Source organism: Clinocottus analis, unplaced genomic scaffold (genome assembly GCF_023055335.1).
Source record: "Clinocottus analis isolate CAN_PGR_092001 unplaced genomic scaffold, fCliAna1.0.p SCAF_19, whole genome shotgun sequence".
NCBI lineage: Eukaryota > Metazoa > Chordata > Actinopteri > Perciformes > Cottidae > Clinocottus > Clinocottus analis.
The window spans coordinates 6,822,058-6,844,987 of NW_027175920.1; the positions used below are offsets into that span (position 1 = coordinate 6,822,058).

Consider the following 22,930-nt stretch of genomic DNA (forward strand, 5'->3'; position numbering starts at 1 on the left):
GTTCCTGACCTATTTTTCACCTCTAAGACCCACCAGCAGACTGCACCATTATTATCACTGTCTAGCAGGCCGAGCACTTTTGACTGCAATCCTTGCGAGGCGTCTGGTCCTCATTATACGGTATATCTTTGGCCTGTTGGGTCAATGCCATTACACCCAAAAAAAAAAATACACAACACACAACACAGTAAGGAGCACATTGTTATCCTCCAGCAGAAGCCAACACGGTTGCCCTTTCAACATGTTTTGACCCTATAAATGCAGCCATTCACAGTGATGATGGAGAGATTGGTTTTTGTTTCATTGACACCAACACCGAGAGACTGAGGCCCTTGCCATCTTTTTTCCTTCTTCAAACATTGTACGAGCCTCATAGCTGTAACCCAATGAGTCATTAAGCATGGGACAAGTTTACCACAAGCCAAGCCTGGTTACAAAACATAATAATTGCTTAAAATAGGAGCTGCTTTTTACACTACCTGGTGGTGAATATCAGTGATTCAGAAACGGCCCAAATACATTCGAGAGTGAGTTTTTGAGGTACTGTGTTTACTACTTTGCAAGCAGGAAATTTAAACTGTCAACCTCAAGGAAGTAGCCATCCAACCAAATAATTTTACAGCATGCTTTAATTAGTTCTCGTTCGTCCATATGTCTAGTCTGGCCATTAAGCCAGCGTGACGTCAAACTTCAAAAATATGGAAATATGATTCCCAATGGTGTGCTTAATGATCCGAGCACGCTTCAAGATGCATTAGGCTTTCGCACTGTGGTTTTAGGAAGCTCATGAAAAATAGGCATGCTCAGTCTTCTCTGTCACTCCGGAGCTCACAGATGCCAATAGTGACGGCATGAAGCCTAACATTTTAACTTGCTGTGAAGTCCAGTACATCTCTGTCCAAATTTGTGTTGTATTGAAAACATCATACGAAGTGGGAGTTGTATTGAAAACATCATAAAAAGTGGGAGCATTAATATGAGCAGTTAGCAGATGATCAGATAACATTTTGTGACATTTTTGCTGTGTCACACTGGACACTGTGTCGCCAATGATGCCAGCACGATGAGCAATTTATATTCTTTGTTGCTTGTAAACATTTGTTTATTGATCGTAGCCCACAATGTCTGGGCAACATACAAGCCAGTGGGAGCAGATGGACTATTGTTGTTAATTACTATAACATTGCTCCATTGATAAATTAACTACATATCAACTGCAGTATGTTGTTCCACTAATGCCTTTTAATCTAAATACAACTTTATATTAAATGATATATTTCAAGTGTTCCTAATGGGAAAATGAACCTTATTCACATAGATAATTGACTGTACCATGATGAGCTGTCACAGTGAAATATTTCCAGGACAGCTACATAAGAGTTTAATGGGGAAAAGTCAACTGTCAAGAACATCATTGGTAAATGTCAGCTCTTGTCATCCCTCACATTCAAAGAGGAGTGTCTGCAAGCTGCGTATGATTTTGAGCCATTGTTAAAGAGTCATACAGGGACAAACCTCTTATGGTAAAAGCAGTCGTCACAAAGACTCAAGCTTGGTGAAGTAGGAGACCCTGTCTTGGATGAAGTGGTAGTTATTTATATCTTCTGCATTCTATACTTCCATGTGAAAAAGGTAAAACTTTGGATAATATTGTAATTTTAAGTTTATATGCAACCCTGTCACCTACTAAATTATGTTTCCATACAACTCTCTCATTTTGTATGAATTTATGGCCCATTAATGCACATCACTGGCTTTGCTTCTTTTCCAGAGTCTTTGTCAATTTTTACCTCAGGAGGGTTTCCATGAATCGTGGTTATATCTGGACCCTGTTCTTGCCTGACACCTACTGCTACTATTAGTTGCATTGCTATTACTATTGCTGATAACATCACTGCTTGTATTATCATTATTGTTCTACTCTATCCACTGTTGCTGTTGTTTTTGGCAGTTGGGGTCTTGCTTAAAATGTCTATAAAATTAAAACAAAACAAAAACGCGACATAAGTACTTGGTTATATCAAGGCCACCCAAGTATTTGGTTCCCACGGGACACAAACAGCAGTTCACTGAGAAAGTCCTGTGTTTTGTGAACCATCCACCACCCTAACCTCTTCCTTATGCAGGTATAATCAACTTCTTGATTTAGCCTTTTAGCATGCTAACATTTTGAGATTTTTACCCAATGATGGCACTTAGTGAAACATTTGAGTGATCATTAAAGTCGTTACAACTCATTCTGTCCGCACTACATTTCAATAGTGTATGAGACATTTCCCTCAGAACGCCAAATGTGAACCCCATGATGGAGACACTGACCAAGACTACCATCTTTAGATGGAAGCTAAAAGCTTGAAAACTATTTCTCTTATGCAGTTATTTTAAAAATAATAATTATTAGAGGAGCCAACAACTTTATGACAGCTTCATATTCCGTGTATGCCCACAGAATGCCACCTCTCCTCCAATGCTGGAGACCAAAGCTGGTACAGTTTTATTTAGATTTGGTGTGAGATTTTTGTTCAAGATAAGATAAATAGAGAGACAGCGAGAAAAGAAAAAGGAACTTGATAAGTCTACCACATTTAACATTCATTCGTGTGGGAACGAAGCCCCATCTATGCTTTCTGCACAGACAGTTTGAAATGTTCTTTTGTGCTGTTGGTTGAATTGTACAACAGCAAATCCTACTTGAACTGACACATTTGATGGACTCACATGTGAGCTGTGTTGTCACCTTAAACCAAACAAATCATATTTCATGAAGGAAAAAGAAATTGCCGCTTGAATTAAAACGGCCCGTGGATATGTTAAATATCATCTGATATCCCACGTTGAGGGGAGCCGGTGAGAGATGTTAGCAGACATCCACACTGGTTGTGCTGCATGACACATGCTGGCCTGCTGTCCTCGTAATCTCCATGCCATCTGGTGGGGAACCTCACTGTCCCACTGCACCTCTGGCACATTAGTATTCCTCTCACACCGAACCAGGGAGACCAATAATGTGTGCGACATTCCTCTGAAACATAAAAGAGTCAAACCGATGAGGATTAATCGAACCAATACAGGGCCCGCCTCCGACAACCCTGGCTCATTGCGGGTAATGAGTATGGTTACTTTTTAATCTTCTTCGTCGTTGTCTTTGCCTGCGTGCGATCCCACCCCCTCACAATGTGAGCGTCCACTCTTGTTGTCCACAAATGGACCCCACGAGCCTTCGTTGAAGATCGGCTGAAATGCTTTGTTGACATTGAAATAAAAGAAGAAATCCTTTCATGATCTTGAAAACTTAATTTTGGGAAAAATATGAATTTAACCCGGCCTAAACGACATTTAACAAAGTCGTAGCTTTTCAGCGACTGTAGCTCATTCAGGGTCCTCAAAAACTTTGTCTTGATTACAGCTACAGTTCACCAAGTCCTGTTATCGCTTCAGACAGGTCTTCTCTGGCTTCTTGACTTATTTTTTTTGCAGGAAGACCTCGTCAGCAGCGAGATTGAGACTCCTTCGACTAGTGCTTCAAAACTGTCTTTTTTAGTGCGAACTGTGATTGAAGACCGATCCCTTCCTGTTCAAATCCATGTGGCCTCTTATTATCACCACCAGGGAAGATCATACCTCTCTCACAGGAATCTATCTTTGAATCATCATTTACAGTTTAAAATCATCACAATAGAGCGCTGTTTAGGATTTGGGCCTCATGCAGCAACGTTCTCTTAAATGTATCCTATATTTAGCTCTCTTTTACTTTTCTATCAACTCCAAATGCACCAAACATGTTCAACCATCCACATCTGCTCTTCTTACTCAGGTGTGCTGAGTGATGAATCCCACTTGGTCACAAATTAGAGGGGCGTTGTGGCAGATTGTTTTGTGTTAGCATATGTAACGCCCCCCCCCCCCCTAAACACTCGGGCAGGTGCTTTGCTGCGTGTTAACACTCCGGCACATTCCTAAGATTGTGAGAGTTACCACTAAAGATTGTCGAAAACAAAGAAGCACTTCAGCGGTACTATTAAATAAACCTGAACAATGTCTGGCATTACTGGAAATTCAAAGGCCTGAATGGCCAAAGCGTTGAAGAGCAGTGAGACATTCAGAAGGTGAAAAAACACAATATCCTGAAAAGGCTTTTTAATAGTCTTAATTGGAATCAAAAGTATTTCGTAGGCCCATAAAATGTAAATTGAAAAATTACTCCAACACATGAATCATGTAGGTTTGATTATATGATATTCATGTTTTTTTCATGTTCCTCACATCTACATTGTCTATTTCGGATTGTACAAATGATCTAAACAGTGCTTTCAAGCAATTGGAAAAATGTTCTCTCACCTAAGAGAAGAGCAAAAACAAGAAAATATTGGTGAATCACAGAAATCAATGGGTACAAAAGAATAAGAACATCGAGAATACGAACCAAAATAAGAGGAAATGGGTTCTTATATCGCTTGATGCATGAGGCCCATGTGAATCCACAAAGATATTATGTTACAAACATAATCGAAATACATTATATGCTCAATGATGCATTGTACAGCAGAAAGGGAAGTTCTGATAAGTTTTGTTTTTTGAATAAATTGGAAATGTGGAACATTTTGATGTGCAATATGTGTAATGTTGTTCAAAGAAGTGGTCAAATTCAAACTTCTGGCAATGGACATGAGGCCATTTGATTGATGTTATGATGCTTTATCCCGTGTGCTCAGTATTTGTATTTTATTTCCAGTTCCATCATAATAAGTAGTAATTTTGCTTTAGTTTGACACTTGTGTGTATTTGCACACCTTTGTGGTCTTGCACCGCAAGATAAATACAGTATGCAAATCTATAAATAAGGGAAAATTCAGTGAAATGTGTGGTGAATTATGTCTAGCCAACAGTCACTGGATGCATTTAGAATCCTAAATATTTTTCTATTAATGGTAATTTTATCTCTGCTTTGCAGCTGCCTGGGCACAATTTCCCCTTGGAGATCAATGAAGTTCATTTTAATCTTCATAAAAACCTTCTTATAGACTCAAGATGGTTTTCTTCTGCAGAGCAGTGATGAAGAAGTCTTAATAATACCCATTCGTAAGTCCTGTACAACTTACCTCGCCAGCAGTCTTTGCAAACCTGAAAGGGAGGAAACACAGATACTGAATTTGACATAAATGAGGCATAAATTAAAAAAAAAAGAATTGTACTCTGCTTGCTTCATTTCCATTCACAAACCTCATGGCCATTGTTATAATTCAAAAGTGAAGTTGATCTTCTTTTGCGTTTATAGCCTATGGGTATATTACAAAGTGCATTATGGGAAATAAAGACTGTAGACTGAAATAGCCTTTTCTTCTCAAACACAGAGTGAATACTCCATCATGAAAGCTTTATCTATTATCCTCCGCTCAGTTCTTACCTTTGTTTTTTACTTCTAAACTTGAGAATAAAGTAGAAGATTCTCTTTTCGTTTACACTATTGATTCTCATTAACTCCAGTCGACCCCAAACACAGTCCTGTTTCCATCACTTAAAAGGACATTACATTGACTTAAATTCCTTTCCTGTAGACTTACCTTAACCCTCACCGCAACTTGTCTAATCCTCGACACAAATGTAATGATTTACATAATAGAGATGTGCAATTGTCCTCCCCGAAAAAGGGGGACTGTGTAAACACAATTATGGCCCGACAACACGAGGAATACAGGCGCGCACACACACGCAAACCTGAAGAACTATATCTGAAACAAAAAGAGCTATCCATAATTGGTGTGGATGTTTTCAGGGTTCAGGTATGAGGGACAGCTAAAAAGGTGCGAGATTAAATGCAGCACATGCTACTGGTGCCTGTTGCCATGGGGATAAAGGGAAACCCTATATTAAATTCACCCTAACCTAAATATAGGCATATTTTATGTCAGATGGGATTTGAACACGTTTGGTATTTATATTGATTATTCAGTATATCTCACAACTCACAAGCACAGACATTCTTCACATGTTATAAAAATAGATTGAAGCCCTTAATTAACACTGTTATCTTATTCTTTATTTTGTCACAATTGTATGTCAAATATATATATACGTCTATATGACATATATTATATGACATATATAATTTCATTTCTTTACAATAGAGAAACAACATAGAGATGACACACTATTTTGGTTTCTAAGTAGAAGCTCCGTTTAAATAGTGGCATTTTTTTTCAATACACTGTTTAAGTCAAGCTCCCACTCAAGTCATGGTTTTGTTTTCCTTATTGAGTCACATTTATTCACAATGTGTGTTTGTTTTGTCTCTTTTTCTTTATAATTAGATGTCAGTATTTTTTTGTATGCAGTTCAATCTGTTCATGTTCCATCAAAATCGACGGCCATCTGTTATTGGTCCGTGTGGCCTCACAGATGGTTCCACCTGCTAACCATCCTGTGCCACCAGCAAAGGTACACAGTTATTGGAAACGGTGTCTTTGACGCTTTACGGAGTTAATCCAATCAGCTCGCGGAGGGCCTGGCATAAGCGTTTCCAATTCCTCTGCAGCTGGGCCCTTCGCTGGCCAAGGAGAAGTTTGCGCCTCCGCACACGAGGGACGTCTGACCCTGGCACTGTCCCTGGCCTTCTCGTTGGCCCGCTGCCATCGAACCTCTGGTCCCACCGCCGCCTGTGTGCAGAACTCTGGCTGAGTACTGGACACAAGTCCCCTCTGACTCCTGCGCGGCACCAGCCTCCAGAGTGTTTGTGCCACCGCGGTGGATTTTGCTTTGAGACCCAGACATTTTCATGGGGATGGACAGGCTTTTCTGTTTTAATTCCTGCGCGAGTTCCACTGTGATTTCGAAGGAGCAGGGTGTTTGCGTGGAGCTGAGATTCTTCTCCGACCCCAGTGGAACGATGACGGTGGCGGGAGGGCTTACACCGCTGGGCGTCACGCCGGGCGCCATCACGACGCGCTCGCCGGGTGAAGAGGGAGAGGCGCTCCTGGGCATCGCCGTCTCCGCAGCCAACGCGGGGTGCCACTTGAGGAGCGCCCGTTGGTGCCGCTCGCTGGCGTCCACATTCTCGAGGTCACAGGATTGGAGGGAAGGGATGATGGGCACAGATTGGGTGCGCAGGGAAGGCGGAAGGCAGGTTGTTCCCTTATCCAGACGGGTGCACGGGACCTCGGCCCATCCCTTCCTGGCCGCGAAGTGGGAGAGTGACGTCCTGCTGAGAAGGGCGCCGACCTTTCCGCTGGCAGAATCACACCTTGAGGCGGAAGAGAGAATAGAAATGGCAGTGTGAGAAAGAGAGACCAAGTCATTTAAATTGTGACCTTTTTGTCCGAGGCACTCATTTCCTAAGAGGAATAAAATATAGAATATGATAAGATAAAAGTGGCCATTCTATTGTGCTTTTTACTATTTCATTCCCCCCCATTTGTCTGAACAAAAAACACATCTTGCACTGACAAAAATATTATTTAGGTATTGTTCTTTAGTAATCTTTTGTAATTATTTATAATCCTCAACATGAGCAGTCCGTATTGTTGCTGCGTGAACTGAAAAATCCCTTCTCTCTTGACTGCCTTATCAGAGATTTAAGGCTTTAGAAACGCAGCAGCTGGATGCCTGACCCCGGCCTGTGGGAGGATGAGGAACAATGTGTCTCCTTGAACGTGTGTATTATAATTTCGACATACATAATCTTACAGAACACACCTAGTCTGACAGATTCATAATGGGACAATAGGGGCTAATGTGGGCGTGTTCGTGGGTGTGAGAGTCTCAGCATGTACGTTTGCGTGATGATGCATCTTTCCACCACGTATGAGTGAATTATCACGAAACGGTGTCGACAAGCTTGAAAGGCGTCATGTTCAGGATGAAATTAATACGGGAGTGCAGGCAAACGTATCCAGAGTCAAGTGGGTATGATTGTATATGAGTTGAATGCGCACACAAGTTAATATTGTTACCGAAGACTCAATTCACATTTAGAATCACCCTGGCAAAGCCTTAGGAGACAGCCAGTGTTATTGTCAGCCTTCAGAGACTGTTTGTAGCATAACCAAGTTTAAATAATTTAATTACTTTCCTTTTCCTCCCTCGGTATTAGAAGGGCAAATGCAAGCTGGAGGTAAATCCGGCAGATCAAAACACATCTAAAAATAACTCCCGTAGCAAATTTGCAGACAATTCTGTCCTTATCTGTGATGGGTAAATATATGTTTTGACACTGGATAATGAAACTGACAATACTCTGCAGGGATTTGTTGTCACAAAATGGAAAACATGGAGTGTTCTCATGTTTGTTTGCTGCTGTCGCCTCAAACACTTTCCACTGCACTCTGTGCCTCCATCTTTCACTGCGCTCATCATCTCTGCACAATCTCCCTTCTTCCTTCACCTACCCCTCTCTCGTTCTCTCACTCTCCTTTCCACCTCCCATTTCTCATTTCCAGAGATGAGAGAGTGTATCCATGGCAACAAGGGAGAGGAGGGGGCTGGAGGAGGAGGAGGAGGAGGGGGCTGTAAGCTTGGTTGCTTGTTGTTTAGCTGTTAAGTCGAGAAATACGTCATTTCAACCTCCTGAAGGCCTGCGAAATACACTCGACTGATAGATCTGTGAGGGAATTATCAATGCATAATGAGATCTAAATTGTTTAACTGTTCAAACACAATCTTATCCCAGAGAAGAGGAGAAACCCTCAGCTCTTCTCCTAAACACTTGAAATAACTGTGTTAGGTTACATTGCCTATAGCTTACAGATTTTGCCTTTGTGATTTAAAAAAAAGAGGTCTCATTAGTTTCTTTAGTAGTTTGTTTATTTGTCATTCTGTGTGTGAACACGAGTGTGTGTGTGTGAGTGTGTGTGTGTGTGTGTGTGTGTGTGTGTGTGTGTGTGTTCAGAGGGAAACGGCTATGCTCCTGGAGGATCTCCCCGCACAACCATTTGAAAGAACTGCTGAGCTCCATGGAGCTTTGTTTAAAAATGTAAATTATGGAAATAGGTCACATAAAGAGTTTTGGCAGCTTGCAGTGTATCTCACCAGCCACTGTAGCGCTCAATCAGGTTGGCATGCTAATAGAAACATTGCTTGGCACTTTTAAGTGTGTGGAATTCACGAGGGACACTACTGCTTCAACGACAGACGTTTCTGATAACAGTGCCATCGTTCAAGTTGCACACACTGACAGCAAATTAGGCTGTTCCTGAGTCGTATGCTAAATAGGACTGCCTTAAAGGCTTAAAGATGCTCTCGTCTGCATCCTTAAATAAATCCTAAAATACTTCAATGTTTTATTGTTACTCGTCTTGAGAACTGCTTGACATTATGCATGGCTAGTTAGAAAAACAAACATTTCAATCCACAGTGAAAGACATATTTTCCGGCTAACAATCAATCTAATTTCTAATCTGATGATGTTTGAGGCAAAAACAATCGTCTTAACCGAAAGACTTTGTCCCAACAAGGATCATCTCCTCCCTCCCTTAAGACATGAGGTGAACATCCCTCTTTGATAACAAATGTGTCTGAGAGGATTTCATTTCAAGCTTTTCTTTTGAACCGACGCCAGCAATGATCATCAGACTGTACTTTTAAAATGTGTAAGTTATTTTAAGCCCCCAGATAGCCAACTGGCGAGAGGTGGCTCTGCCAAAAGTCCCCCTGCTTCTAAAGCCTCCTGAAACAGCGCCAGTAGCTGTGCTTCACTGCTGATAGCCATGAAATAGGGCAACTCGCTGTCCTCACTCGACATCAGGATGAGCATAAGGAGGAGAATTTAAGATGTGTCAATGCCTTAAATTAACTCTTTGCAATTTGTAGTCTTGTTCTTTAAGGCTGCAGTCAACCAATATGACTTCCTATCTAGCTTGTACACTATAGAAAATGTATATTTGTAATTGATATGTTAATCGCAAAGCTTTTACATAATGCTCGAGCGTTACCTAATATCAACCCATTCTGGACATCTTGAAATTCATGTGAAGTCATGCATCATCTGGCAATTAGCTTTGGCGCTGTTGTTATATTTTCAACCCTGATAAAACCCTGCAGATAAATCATCTTCATTCACAGCAACAACCCAGTGGCAAGTGGAGGGAGGATTACACACAGACTCATTTCCTGGACTTCCCTAGCACCATGATACTGTTGAGCAGTTTGGATCAAGTGTGTTCTCCAAATTAATTGTGACAGTCTCAGTTGAAGGAGGGCACCGCAGATCTCATTTATTTCCCTGGATCAGATTTCAGGAAGCTAGTTCATAGTTTCGGACTGCGAGCATTTCAGTCATAAACTCATTTCTCCCCAAATTATCCTTCTGCCACTCGGACCACACCTCAGTTTTTCCGCGGGTCAGTGTTACCTAACCAGCTATTTGACGTCAGTGTGGAAAGGGGCAAATATAATTTCCTCTTTGTGGATCAAACAAACACAACAAGTCAAAGTTTCACCTTCTTATGGACTCCACGTCTGTTGGCTCATCCTCCTGCAAGTGTTTGTAGACGTGGCCGTTCCCTCTGGATCCATCAATGAGGTTTGTCGATATTTTGTGTTTCCCTCTGGAAATGGGCGGGGTCCTGAAGTAACTGGTCTCCCTCCGTTGTTGGGCAGGACTGAGTGAAAGGGAACTACTCCTGTGACCAGAAGGGAATAGCACGGATTAAACTACTTTACAAAAGTTACATGAATTCAAACAGCACTCACACATGTTTTTGTTGTATCAAATGTGTCTGGTCTCCTGTGTGCATTGCTATGATGGACTGGACGGGATTGACCTTTCTGTTCGATGTTTGATTGGAAAAGAAGCTTCACGCGTCACGTTTATACTATTCAGTGAGGCCGTACTTTCGCTAAATGCTAACATCAGTGACAATGCAAACATGCTGATGGTTAACAGGTAATATTTAGCCTGCTGGCATGCTAACATTAGCTAAATACTACTAAACACGAACTACTGCTGAGAATGATGTATCATTAGTTTTGTGGGTATTTGGTCACAAGCCAAAGTCCTGGGGAAATAGATTTTTCGCTATTTATGGTGCTACAATAAAAGTCAGAGCATTAGCAAAGTCATAACAATTGATCCTCTAATGACCTTGCATATTTTTTATGGCAATCCATCCAATGCTTTTAAGATTTTTAACCCACAACCACAAATGTCAAGCTCATGGTTGCTCCAGAGGAAAAGTCAGAGGATAACTGATCATGATCTGGGGCGAATGGATGACCGACATTGCCACCCGTAGTGCCACAAAGCTTTAATGGCTGAAAAGGCAAGTACTTCTGGGACACGAAACTACTTTGATTAGTCTGCATATTTGCGGAAGCTGAGGAGCCTTTTCTTCTTAGTATATGCTTGTACATACAAAAAGGAATATCCTGATAGCCACATCAAAATGACCAGAATAGATCTCTATCATGCTGCCATCAAGGATCTGTAGAAACTGTGCTTCCTGCCAAGAACAATTTTAAATTGTTCCGTTGGCAGCAAGTGGTCAACTTCAAAGCAGATCCCTGCACGTCTGCAGCAATAAAGACATGCCATCTCATGTGAATCAAAGTTAAACGGCACTATATTGCAGTCCCATGTGCATGTAAATCATGCAAGAACAAACAACTCCCACAGCACTGTGGATTTTCTGTTTCTTTAAATACATTTCAGCAGTGTAGCTGCCTTGTCAATCATCTGCGACTCTTTCCTTTGTGAGAAAAAGGTCACTTGATTGTGCGTTTAAGTGAACCACAAAAAGAATTTATAAAATGTTGTTACCGCTGGGTGAAAAAACTGTTTTCATTGAAGCATTGAACACAAATCAGCAACAACATTCTCCAAACTTGATTTTGGCTCTTGAGTAATTTGGCATTGCGGCAGTGACAAATTACAAAAATAGACGATGTATAAAGTTGTGAACTGTGTTTAAATGTAATCAAGATGTCCAAACTCCAATATTTTTTAGCTTGTCCTTCAAATGAACTCCCAGATTTACTTTATTTCAGGCAGTAAACTAGTCCAGTGCACATCTGCTTATTAATTGATAGCTGGCTGGACACACCCTTGTGTGAAAAATATTGAACTATAATAATTCCCAAATGTCTGAGGCTTTGGAACAATAAGCATGGCTAATGTGGGCCCTGGTCTTTGCCAGCATGGACGTTTGCATCGACTGATGTTGGAAAAAGTTTATACGAATAAAGCTGAATTATGTCATTTTTATTCGCTATTAGCATGCTGATTTTTTAATTAGGATTAACTGAAAGCTGGAAAAAAATCAAATATGATTTTGTGAACAAAATCACCAGGCTGTCGTAATTATTGAATGTTAAAGGTCTAAAACTGAAAGGCAGCTGCTTATCTCTTCAATTAAAAAAAAAGTACAACCTCCTGATGTTAAATGGGTAAGACTGGCTGTGAGTGTAATTCAGCACGTATTTCATTAAGGTCTTCTGTGTTTGTGCCTCTTTTGAATATACTGGAGAGAGGTAGAAAACATTGGGAGACAGTGGAGGAGGACACGTGACAAGAATAAACACTCTTCCCCACAGAACCAGCAGGACACAACGACACAGCACTTCTAATATATGCATGTGTTCACTGACTCAATTTGAGAATATTGATTAGCCTACAAATTCTTTATAATCCAATCATGACAAAGGAATATGGGAATTGATCAAATCCCAACAATAGCACAAATGACAACAATGATTGACTACTGGCAGTGTGATGATTATACATTGACTCGGACGGTGTTATTTCCATCGGATTGTGCTGGCAAAGCAACCTCGAAAGTATGCTTGAGAACAGGCGGAACAGAAGGATCTGTGCTGGTCGCTTTATCCCAAACTTATCCAAATTGGAAATGATTGGTTCAAAATGATGGATTTGTTCATTTTCCCCTAGTGACATGTGTACAACAAACACTATGCAACAGAGTTAATTCATTAACACCAGCAACATGGCTTTAGGGATGTCTGTCTTTGGTCCGGACTGATTTATCTTTTACAGACATTCAGCCTACAGATTTTAATGATCACCTGGCCTTTCCTCTAGCATTCAAGCATTTGAATTGAAGTTAATTGTGGGTCGAGGTCATCTTCATTGTCCCACCTGGAAAAATGATCACCAACAATAATGCCAAATACCAGCAAAACACCTGTTCCCATCCGCCCAAGATGTCCTTTTTGTGTAGTGCAAATTCACAAAAGTTAGCATGCCAAAACACTCGTCATCGGCTTGATGACGTTAGCATTTAGCTCAAAACACCATCGTACAGCCTAACACACTGCTCTTCTTTGCGTTTGACGAGCAGGTGATATTTTTTACAATCTTTTTCTCATACGTGTGATATATATATTCATTGATTCACGTGATGTTTACAATGTTTTCACGAAATAGATAAGCTGTGTATTCAAGCATGCGAATCAATCTGCACATGTTCATACACAGAGCTAAATCCTATGATACTCGGTTAACCTTTCGAAGCAATATTGATGGGACATATTGACATGCTTTTATGGAGCATTTCTCCCGATAGCTTCAAATGTGGTCCACTTCTCTCAGGTCAATAGCTGAAAGCATCTCAACATCATCCATCATAGTCAAGTTCTATTCTGCCTCCTTTGAGAACAAGATGAACACATGATTGACTGTCAGCTGCACTCCGTGAAGCACCTGCATGGCACTGTGGAGAATAAAAAGCCAGGATGAGTTGGCACCAGCCCCGCAGCCACACATGACAACCTTTCGGAAAACCTTTTTCTTCTGCGACACAGCAGCGGCCCAGTAAAACGCGGAGCATTTGTGAACGTAGTAAACCAGACGTATGAAAAAACTCCCTCTGCCCAAGCACACCCTCTTCCTTATTATCTCTGCAAACACGGCTTCCTTTAATCACTGTACATCCTGACAGTACTGGATCGCCTCACTACATGGCTAGTTCCTCTAATGCGCACAGCAGTGTGTTGTGACTTCAAATAAATGTGTGACGCCTCTTGCACAGCCTGCTCTCTTATCCAGAGTGGCTTCCAAGGTGGCTGAACACCATCAGATCAAGTGAAAGGTAGACATCCATCTTGGAGATTCACCATCAATGAGTGTAATAGGTGCAAAGGGAAAAACACTTTTCTGAAACAAATTATTGCACGATGTGTGGCTGAATGTCATTAACTGTCATCGTGGGCCTGCACCCGTTTCATCAAAACAAATTTAGCTTTTCTGTAAACATCCAAGCTGAGGCCATTGTAACACGCGGCACGCTCTTCACCCGCAGCCCTGTGTTGTTCCTTTTGTTGAATCTTCTGTCACTTGAAGGGTGGCATGAAAGGAATTTGGTTGAACCAATGTTTAACTCTGCACATTAAACGGAGGACGACTCCTCTTCCCTATCAGTGTGCAGAAAGTCACTTCCGCCTGAGCACACATTTAATCACTTTGCACAATTTACTGGACATGCCATGTAAATATAGACATCTTCATTTCCAGCTATTTCAAGAGATGGTAATTCATTTAATTAACCTAGCTAAACCAATAATCCTATAAAACGTCAGATTCTAACCAAGCACATGCACATAGGCAAAGCTTATATTGTTGACAGTCTATCCAAAATATATATTAACATAGTGGCCCCAAATTATAATCACCATAAATCTTTCTAACAATTTTATAAATGATCTGTTTATTATTTGGAGGTCTACATTTCCTACCGTATTGCAGGGTGATTACATTTCTCAATTGGCTGCCTCTCATATCTGGATATGATGAACGATATGAGACAGGATATAAGAGGATGTCACATTGTCACCTGAAGCGTTTCCCTTTAGACAGCGCTCTGCTGAGAATTGGTGGGGCTACTGTTGATGTGCCTGGTGCCATGCTGCCGCCCTTAACAGATGATCCGTGAGAACGGCAGCTCTGCAAAAGAGGAAGAAGAACAGAGGGCACGGTGAGCTGTAAAACATGGTAATTGTGGCTTCAGGATGTATCTTCATCATTATCCGAGAGCTGTGAGAAAGACGCAAACATGAAGCTCCTTTCTTATGGCTTGGCTTGGATTCATTTGCTATAACAATCAAAATCCCAAGACAAGATGGTCAGGAAATAAGATTAGGGTATAATACATAAATGCAGAGGATACTGTTTGCGGTCCCCACACAGGTTTAAGTCCCAAGTCAGGTTGAGGATGTTCTCTCACTGATGTATCCTCCTTAATGTGGCAGTGTGTCCTTAATTACACTTGACATTTTAAACTGCAGATTAGGAGGGGACGCTTTGTGAATAAACTCCACCATGGCCCTTGTAACACTCCCGCTGCACTAAAGAATTAATCCCACACAAGATTATATTAATGGTTCCTAAAGAATTTCCCCCCTCAATTCTTTCCCTTTATTCTTATCGGAATTAACACCATTATCTTACAACAGGCCCCAGACAGAGCTCTGGCACAGCGGCCATGGATGCCCCAATAACCCCCTGCGAGGCACTAAGTCATGAGATAATTCTGTTATTCCAGTTACAGTACTTCCTGCGCTAGCCTTTCTCTCTGTCTGATTTTACATCATTAAAGCAATTGCATGTGACTTGGAGCCAGTTCAGGGTGCTCACGCCTGATAAGCCTCTTTTTCTCCCTTACACCCTTGACTCCCAGAGGGAGCTGTTACTGCTGTTCACCAGTTGTGCAAGAAAATAGGATCATTTTTGGCCACCCTCTCACAAACCCTGCAGGAAGGCCTCACTTTCTGGAACAATTACTGTGGCAAACTTTCCCAGAGGATGATATCGATGTCAGGGGATAGAATAAATAGTTTGTGGCAGACAATGGCGGGCCTGCATGCCGTAACCCATTTTGCTTGTTCCCTCCTATCTCACTTTTGCCACTTGTGAAAGCCTTGGATAAACACAAAGCAATGTGAATCTATTTCAAGGGGAAACAGAGGGAAAACACAGGCAAATCTGTCAATATGTTGACTATCAACTACATAACAAGGACAAAGGCAAACCTATGCATTCAGAGCAGCACTAATCCGCCTTGGATTACCATCAAATCACATGTCTTGAACTCTGCATAATGGGATATTTGACCATTCTTCATGAAGGACATTGCTTGGGCGAGCCGCAGAACCAACCACATGTAGTTTACTGCTCAAACAGAGCGATGTGTCAACGTGACCACCTTGATAGACAATTTTGGCTCTACAAGACCAAAATGTTAATCAGTTGTTTTAGAATTATGCATTGACATGCACATTAGCGAGGAGTCTGTAACTCTTGACAGCATTATTAATGTTCAAGCTGCACTGGCCTGTCTTTTTATTAATCGTGGAGCTACCTGCGGAAGCTTCTGTCACAACACTAACCGAACAAGTTGCTAATATTCGTGCCACATTTACTGTTCATGGCCACCCTGATTAATTATATGATGGGACTGGGCCTTTTTCTGAAGCTACGGTGTGATAAAAAGCCCTCATCTTAAAGAGACAGGGTGCACACGATCCTCAGCTTGTTGGACGTATTTCAAACGTTCTCTTGAAACGTTGAAAATACTCCAAAGGAGAGCAGGATGTCAATTTCTGTAAATCCAATGTTTATTTAAATTCGGTCCGTTGTCAGGACACTGTCTCTGTGAGCCCACATGAGTTCAGAGTATTGTACAATTGACTTTGATGTAACACAGCCCTGCGGCGCAGCAGAGATTTTATTAAAAAAACATTTCTGTAGATTTACTGTACGTAAATCTACAGAAATGTAATTTAATACAAGTTCTGTGGCTCTTATATTCTCTACAGCCATGAAGTATTTATACAGCCTTGCCTCGTTCCTGAGGGTTACTCAGTCTCTCCTTAGAGTACGTCTAGTTAGTTACATCCAACTTCCGGCTGAAGGGAATTGAATGTGTCGAGTCTTGTCTTCCCAGCCTGTGTGCCCCTATTCCTTTATGTTGGTGCATGTCGGTTTCAGTGCACTGTGTCCCATAGGTGCGTAACCCATCTCGTTTTCTTTGAGACACACTCTTATTGCCACATATGTGTTGAATTAATTCTCAAAGGCCTGGGAGGCATTTTACTTATTCAATTACATTTACATTTATCCTCTGGTTTCCCTTAAAAGTGCCTTGAAACAAGTCATACTGTCCCATATGACTCATATATACTGTCCAGGTTTGAGTATTTATAGTTAAGTGCAGGAGCATGTGGAGTCCACGTGGCTATTTACATTCATAATCACAGATGGAGGGAACATATGCACAGGAATTTTTTTTTTCCAGATGTGCAAATATACATAGGTTTTTGCAATGACAGATGGAAGAGACAAACATAAATGTGGACAAATGTTGCGTGAGCCAGGGCAGGTGTGCAAAGAAGTCTGAGCTTCAGGACTGTGAAGTACACACAGCATCGAGGCAGGACAGTGGCCCAGGTGTCTATTTTAAAAAGGTGCCAAGGGTTTAGTGACGTGATTTGGCTCAGACCTTGCTGCAGAAAGCGTTGTGTAACAATGATGTCAGCATGTATTGTAGACGTCTTTGCATTGCTACTCAGCAAACCTCGGGAGAGAGCGTCTTGGTCTGTAACACCTGAGTTCAGGGAGTCGACATGTTTTTGGGGAGGTTAAATATACTCGAGTGGCGCCTCAGTTTATCATAGGGAGGAAACGGGAGACACTGACCAAAATGGACTTCAGTTTCATCGTCCCCTCTGCACCTGCCTTGACAGAGCCAGCCTGTTTTCACAGCTCACCGCGCTCATCCTCCACCTTACTGCCTCAAATGCACACAGAAGGAAACCACTGATGCTGAATTCATATACGGCGAATATTTCCAGCCTCTTTAAGAACACTAAGCTCTGTTCTCCCTCATAGAGTTTTTTTTCTTCTTTTTTTCCATTTTGTCAGTGTAACTCATTCTTTAAATAAAACCCAGAGAACTTGTAGGACTGCACCACCCACAGCACATGTCCTCTTCCTAGATGGTTGCAAGCTGAGGGAGTGGGTGGAGAGAAGCAGTGGTCTGTCGCTGTGTCAAATCTTTGGAAAAATAGGGTTTCGCTTGTTAATCTTTTCCTGGTCGGTTCAGCTCATGCCCCCTCCTGAGTGTTTATAGCCAGTGATCTTTAACGTCCCACCTTAAGCTTCCTTCACACTGTTCTATTACAGCGTGTGTTTCTGTGTGGTGTGTTATTGCTGTCTTTTATTTTTGTCTTTGCCTTCCTCTTGACCTCCTCCCCGTGTCCAGCTCTGAAAGCATTTTGTGGCTGGATACAAGGCATCCCTTTATTCCTGTCACCACATTCTCCTCGTCATGCTGTTCATATAATAGCCTGCTATTGTGCTACGGGACGATGGGCCTGCGACTGACTGAAATGCATTAAACTGGACTCCGATGTGCTGAGACAGTGGAGGGTTTTTGCGTTAGGATTGTGTCTATCTGCTCCGTGCAGTAGATAGGGTTTTGGATTGTGTCGCGTCCTATTTGAAAGTCATTTGAATTTGACTTTATTTATTTAACACAGCTTAATAGCAACAACATTTACATCAAATGTTGTACGACTCGTTTGCTGTCAAGCGCTCAAAGCCCTGATTTCTACCGCAGGTCCGTGGGCGGGGCTGGCTTGAGGGCTGTTTGTTTCAGTGGGTGACAATAGACGCCGTTGCATTATTAAAGAGATTCAGAACCGGCTTCATTTGGGAACGCGGAAATGACAGAACAAGGCTGAACTTGAATGAGGAATTTTAGGCAACAACAAATACATTTGTGTCTAAAACAAAAACGTGTTGGTTATCAAACAGGCGTTCCACCCTCGCTTCTCCTCAACATATACATATTTATGTGAGAGTCATGCAAATTGCAGGAGTTCTTAAGTATTTATTTATGTTCTTGCATACTGTGAGGGTCAGTAACACCTGGAGATTTCCACATCTATAAAGAGCAGGTTGAACATTAGCATATGATATGAAATCAGTGATGCGTGTAACTTTTCTCAAACAGATGAACACCAAACAACAACAACAACAACAATATATGGCATCTTCTTAAAAATATAAAATGTGCACACACTCTGTGACAGTTATTTTAATACCAAACAAAGAGGTCACAGAAAAGTGCTGATGCGCTATAGCGATTGCATTCGTTTGAGGAGTTCATAAGTTTGCATTAAGCTGCAATTTCCTTGGGATTCTTTGGACACATCAGCCTGATCTGTGTCATCTACATCCTGACCGTGCTCTGCTATGCATGTCTGGGTCAGTTCCCTCTCCAGCAGAGTCTGCGCTGGCTTTTAATTCATTTCAAGCTCCTTTTTCTTTCATGTCGACACCCTGACATTTCTTTTCCCTTAAACCTGAGGTTTCTGTGTGGTATTTTTCATTGTGAGAAATAGTTGCTGCCAAAATGAGACTTTTCTCCTTGGGCTCGTACCGTTTCTCTCCGAAAAGTTTCAGCGTTGTGTTTCTTCATTAATCCATATTCTAATCACACAACTTTTTTTCTTTTCATTCCCTTCGCTGAGTTGAGGTTTAAAAAATGTCAGGAGAAGGAATTATTATTTGCATAAAGCAAGTGAATGCACCACAAATAAAGGTTTGCCATTTTCAGGAGTACAAAATCACTAGTAAAGTTTCATTTAACATTATTTGTCTACTATGCAGTTATTATGCTGTGCTTGCATTGTGAGTTCAGGACCCGCTACACGCCATGGATCAGAATTTCTAATCTGCAGTTTGTCACAGGAAACTGTCATTGTGAACATGACAAGCATATTTTTCCTGTTTAACACATGATGCATTTATTTGAACCTCTACATTCCCACTGTCTCTCAGTCCGTCAGATATGAGTGTGAACAAAAGGCTTCAGCCAGTAGAGAGATTCATTAAGGCTCACATCCTACATCATCCTGTCAAACGCTCTAAACCCTGTTTTTAGAGAAGTATCTTACACATTACGCTGAAAAATTATCATGATGATCATAAAGATATGACTGGAAATACATCAACACCAGGTCAAAACTTACCTTTTGGAGTTGAAGGCTGTATTGGAGCCTGGGTGTAGATTTGGACATGAGGCCAGAGGCGTTCACACTGCAGTCCCTCAGGCTGCGGCTCTCAGAGAAATGAGCCTGGAGTTTTTCCCTGTGTCTTCTGTGGAGGAATGCAGGTGTGGGGAGGAAGAGGGAGAGATTGCAATATCACGGCTAAAATGGGTAATCCAGGAAACAAGACTTGTTGTTGTGTTACAATTAAGACTGTACATTAAGGTTACAATGAAAAAAGAAAAAGAACATGCTGGTGTACTCCAGTATAAAGTCTTGATTAGCAATTTGCCTCATGCATTCTTTCTAATAATGACAAGCTCTGATAGTATTTTTTGAGTCCAGGCGTTGATTTCCATGACCCACTTGGCCAGCTCTTTATAGACCCATGTAACAGTGAGGTATGTGATCATATTTATCAACATAATACCCTTCCATTCTTAACACACTTTACTGTAAATGTGTGAAAACAGCCACACACATACATTTATTCCTACATTGTAGTGGACAATCACTCAACATTCTACAACAACCAGCCCCGGTAAAGAATATTGACTTTTACAGTCGCTTTTCTTTTTTTTTTTTTTTTTTTTACTAATTTATGACAATAAACAAATATAATCTATGTAAAACAAAACACTGCGGATATTTAACAACATCTGTCAAATGTCGCCGATGTGCGAGCAGCTCACATATGGACATTTTCTTCCAGAGCTGTAATTGAAGGTTTGATGGTGGTGAAAAGTGCTCAAACTGGTTGCAAAAATAGCATCAGGAGGAACGATGTCTTGCGCAACAGGAAATTTAATTAAGGAAATGTACCGCGAAACGTCCATTACATGCCTTTGTGATCATTTTCTGGCAAAATGAATAAAGAAAGACAATGATTTTCCAGAAATACCTTAACAGAGAGTTTTAAACTTTACAAACAGAGGAGTAACATGTCTGGGTGGATGTTTTAATGGAAAGATAATGTGCAGCGTGTTTAATCCAAAACTGCAAAGTGAACATGTCACATTAATGGTTGTGGTGTTAATGGTATGTGCATCTGGTGACTCTCAGCAGGCTTTTTAGATTTGTAAATAGCTTACTTTTTTTTTGTCACCTGCAGAATATTATTGCTTGAAATTGTTCCAATCTTTAACATTAAAAAAAGGCTCTTATGAACAAAACAAGTAAACAGACGAGCAAGATGGCATCTTTTAGCAGGGCTAAATATAAAGTATGACAGTGTTCCTTCATTTTGGATTAAGCTTTGATTAGATTAAAATTAATTGAAGTTATTTAAATGTTAATTCATCATTAAATAATCATCCTTAAATACAAAGTTGATCAATTCTCTGCAGCTGAGGCTTTAAGCTGAAAGCCTCTGGAGTAAATGACATGCTGTTACGGCCAGCGCAAGGGCCCGCCTAATGTGTGTATTGTCTTTAACCCTTCTTGCGATTTGTATGCCTGATAGGATGCAATTGGTTCTCTCCTGCTGAGGCGTGGCTCATCTCCGACTGTCGAGTGGAGTGCCACCTGGACATTTGGGTACTTAAGGTTCAAATGGACAGCTCGACAGGCGGCTGAGGTTCATACGGGCCTCTTGGCTAAATAACAGAGCTAACAGTTAATGTACCGAGGATGCATGGAGTTACATTGTGATACCTTCAAGCTCTGGGTCTTAGTGCCTCTTTTTGTTATTGTTTCAGCACTATTGCTAATTGTGAAATGCACTGTGATTAGTTATTGAGGCAATATGTACTTCCCAGGGGTCAGGGCCTGGTTTCATTTGATCACTAATTGCACACGTTCAGATATTCTGTAATTTAGAGACACAAGGTGCAAGTGTGCTGTATTGACCTGTGTTTTGTTCTACTCCTTAATAATACTGTCTAGTCCGACCATTTCACGTTTTCGGTTTCTTTAGAGTTCGTCACTTACATAGCTCTTATTTTTCCTCTTTTTAATATACTGAGAAATAACACCCACAAGCCTCTTTCCTTTGTAGTTTTCCTCCATTTTTGTTTTTGTGTTATGTAAGCTTCTTAAAATTATGTAATAACTTAAATTTGACCAAATCGTTATGTTTCCTCCCGTTCCTTTTCCAAGCTGGGTTGTAACACATGGTAAGAAATTAAAAGAAGCACATGAGTAAACTGGTTGAAATCCTCCATAGTGATATGTAGCCCTTCACTGTCTGCCTTATTACAACATTTTATAACACACATACTTAACAAGCCTCTGATGTTAATTTGGTTAGTAATTTAAAGATGTATAAGTAACCCTCTCATCAAACGCTATCATGAAGGACCTACTGATTAATCTTCTCTGTGAAGTACTATACAAATTCAATTTCAGGTCTTTACTGAACAGCAGAATACAATTAAGTTAATTGCAGGAGAAGCTATACTGTGAAACAACATTTTGGGAAAAGGAATTCAATTTAAAAAAAAGGAGTCTGGGTTTGGATAATTTCCCGTTCATTTATTTTACCGCTGAGCCTGGACTCTCCGGTCACGCTGACCGAAAGGCGCTGCACTTCTCATAGCGCTGCAGGGATGAAAATAAAACCCTTTTTTGTTTATCAAGACCAATTCAATAAAGCCAACCCTATTAACTCCCTCTTAACTCTGCCATTACTTTCACTTGGTCTACATTGCTTCTTCTTTTTTCCTTCCCTGAAATGAGGAATTGGCTTGTGCGGGAACTTTTCATGTGGCCTGGTACGACACTCTTACCCAGTCGAGAATACGTAGTTACGTGCTTAGGGTCTAACATGTTTTGTATTTGCTAGCCCTTGTGTGTATTTTGTGACACACCTGCTTGCGAAAACCACTTTACAAATAAATCTTACATGAGTATCTGTCCCAAACGCGTCCTCCACAATTTAGATCTGAAGCCCTGATAAAACATCCTCCAGCTAACTCACACTTAGAATTTCATTGGG

At 41.0% G+C, this 22,930-nt stretch overlaps 1 protein-coding gene across 1 annotated transcript in view; it reads right to left on the reverse strand.

Annotated features, from left to right (window-relative positions):
• Window positions 1–6,029: 6,029 nt before the first annotated feature.
• The window catches only part of LOC137790010 (pro-neuregulin-3, membrane-bound isoform-like), a 170,438-nt gene continuing 153,537 nt past the window's right edge, over window positions 6,030–22,930 (reverse strand). The window contains exons 6-9 of the mRNA XM_068583939.1: window positions 19,978–20,104; window positions 14,778–14,887; window positions 10,431–10,613; window positions 6,030–7,237 (exon numbers count right to left, since the gene is read on the reverse strand). Of these exons, the coding sequence (XP_068440040.1) occupies window positions 6,487–7,237; window positions 10,431–10,613; window positions 14,778–14,887; window positions 19,978–20,104 (1,171 nt within the window). The 3' untranslated portion in view covers window positions 6,030–6,486. The remainder of the gene's footprint in view (window positions 7,238–10,430; window positions 10,614–14,777; window positions 14,888–19,977; window positions 20,105–22,930) is intronic.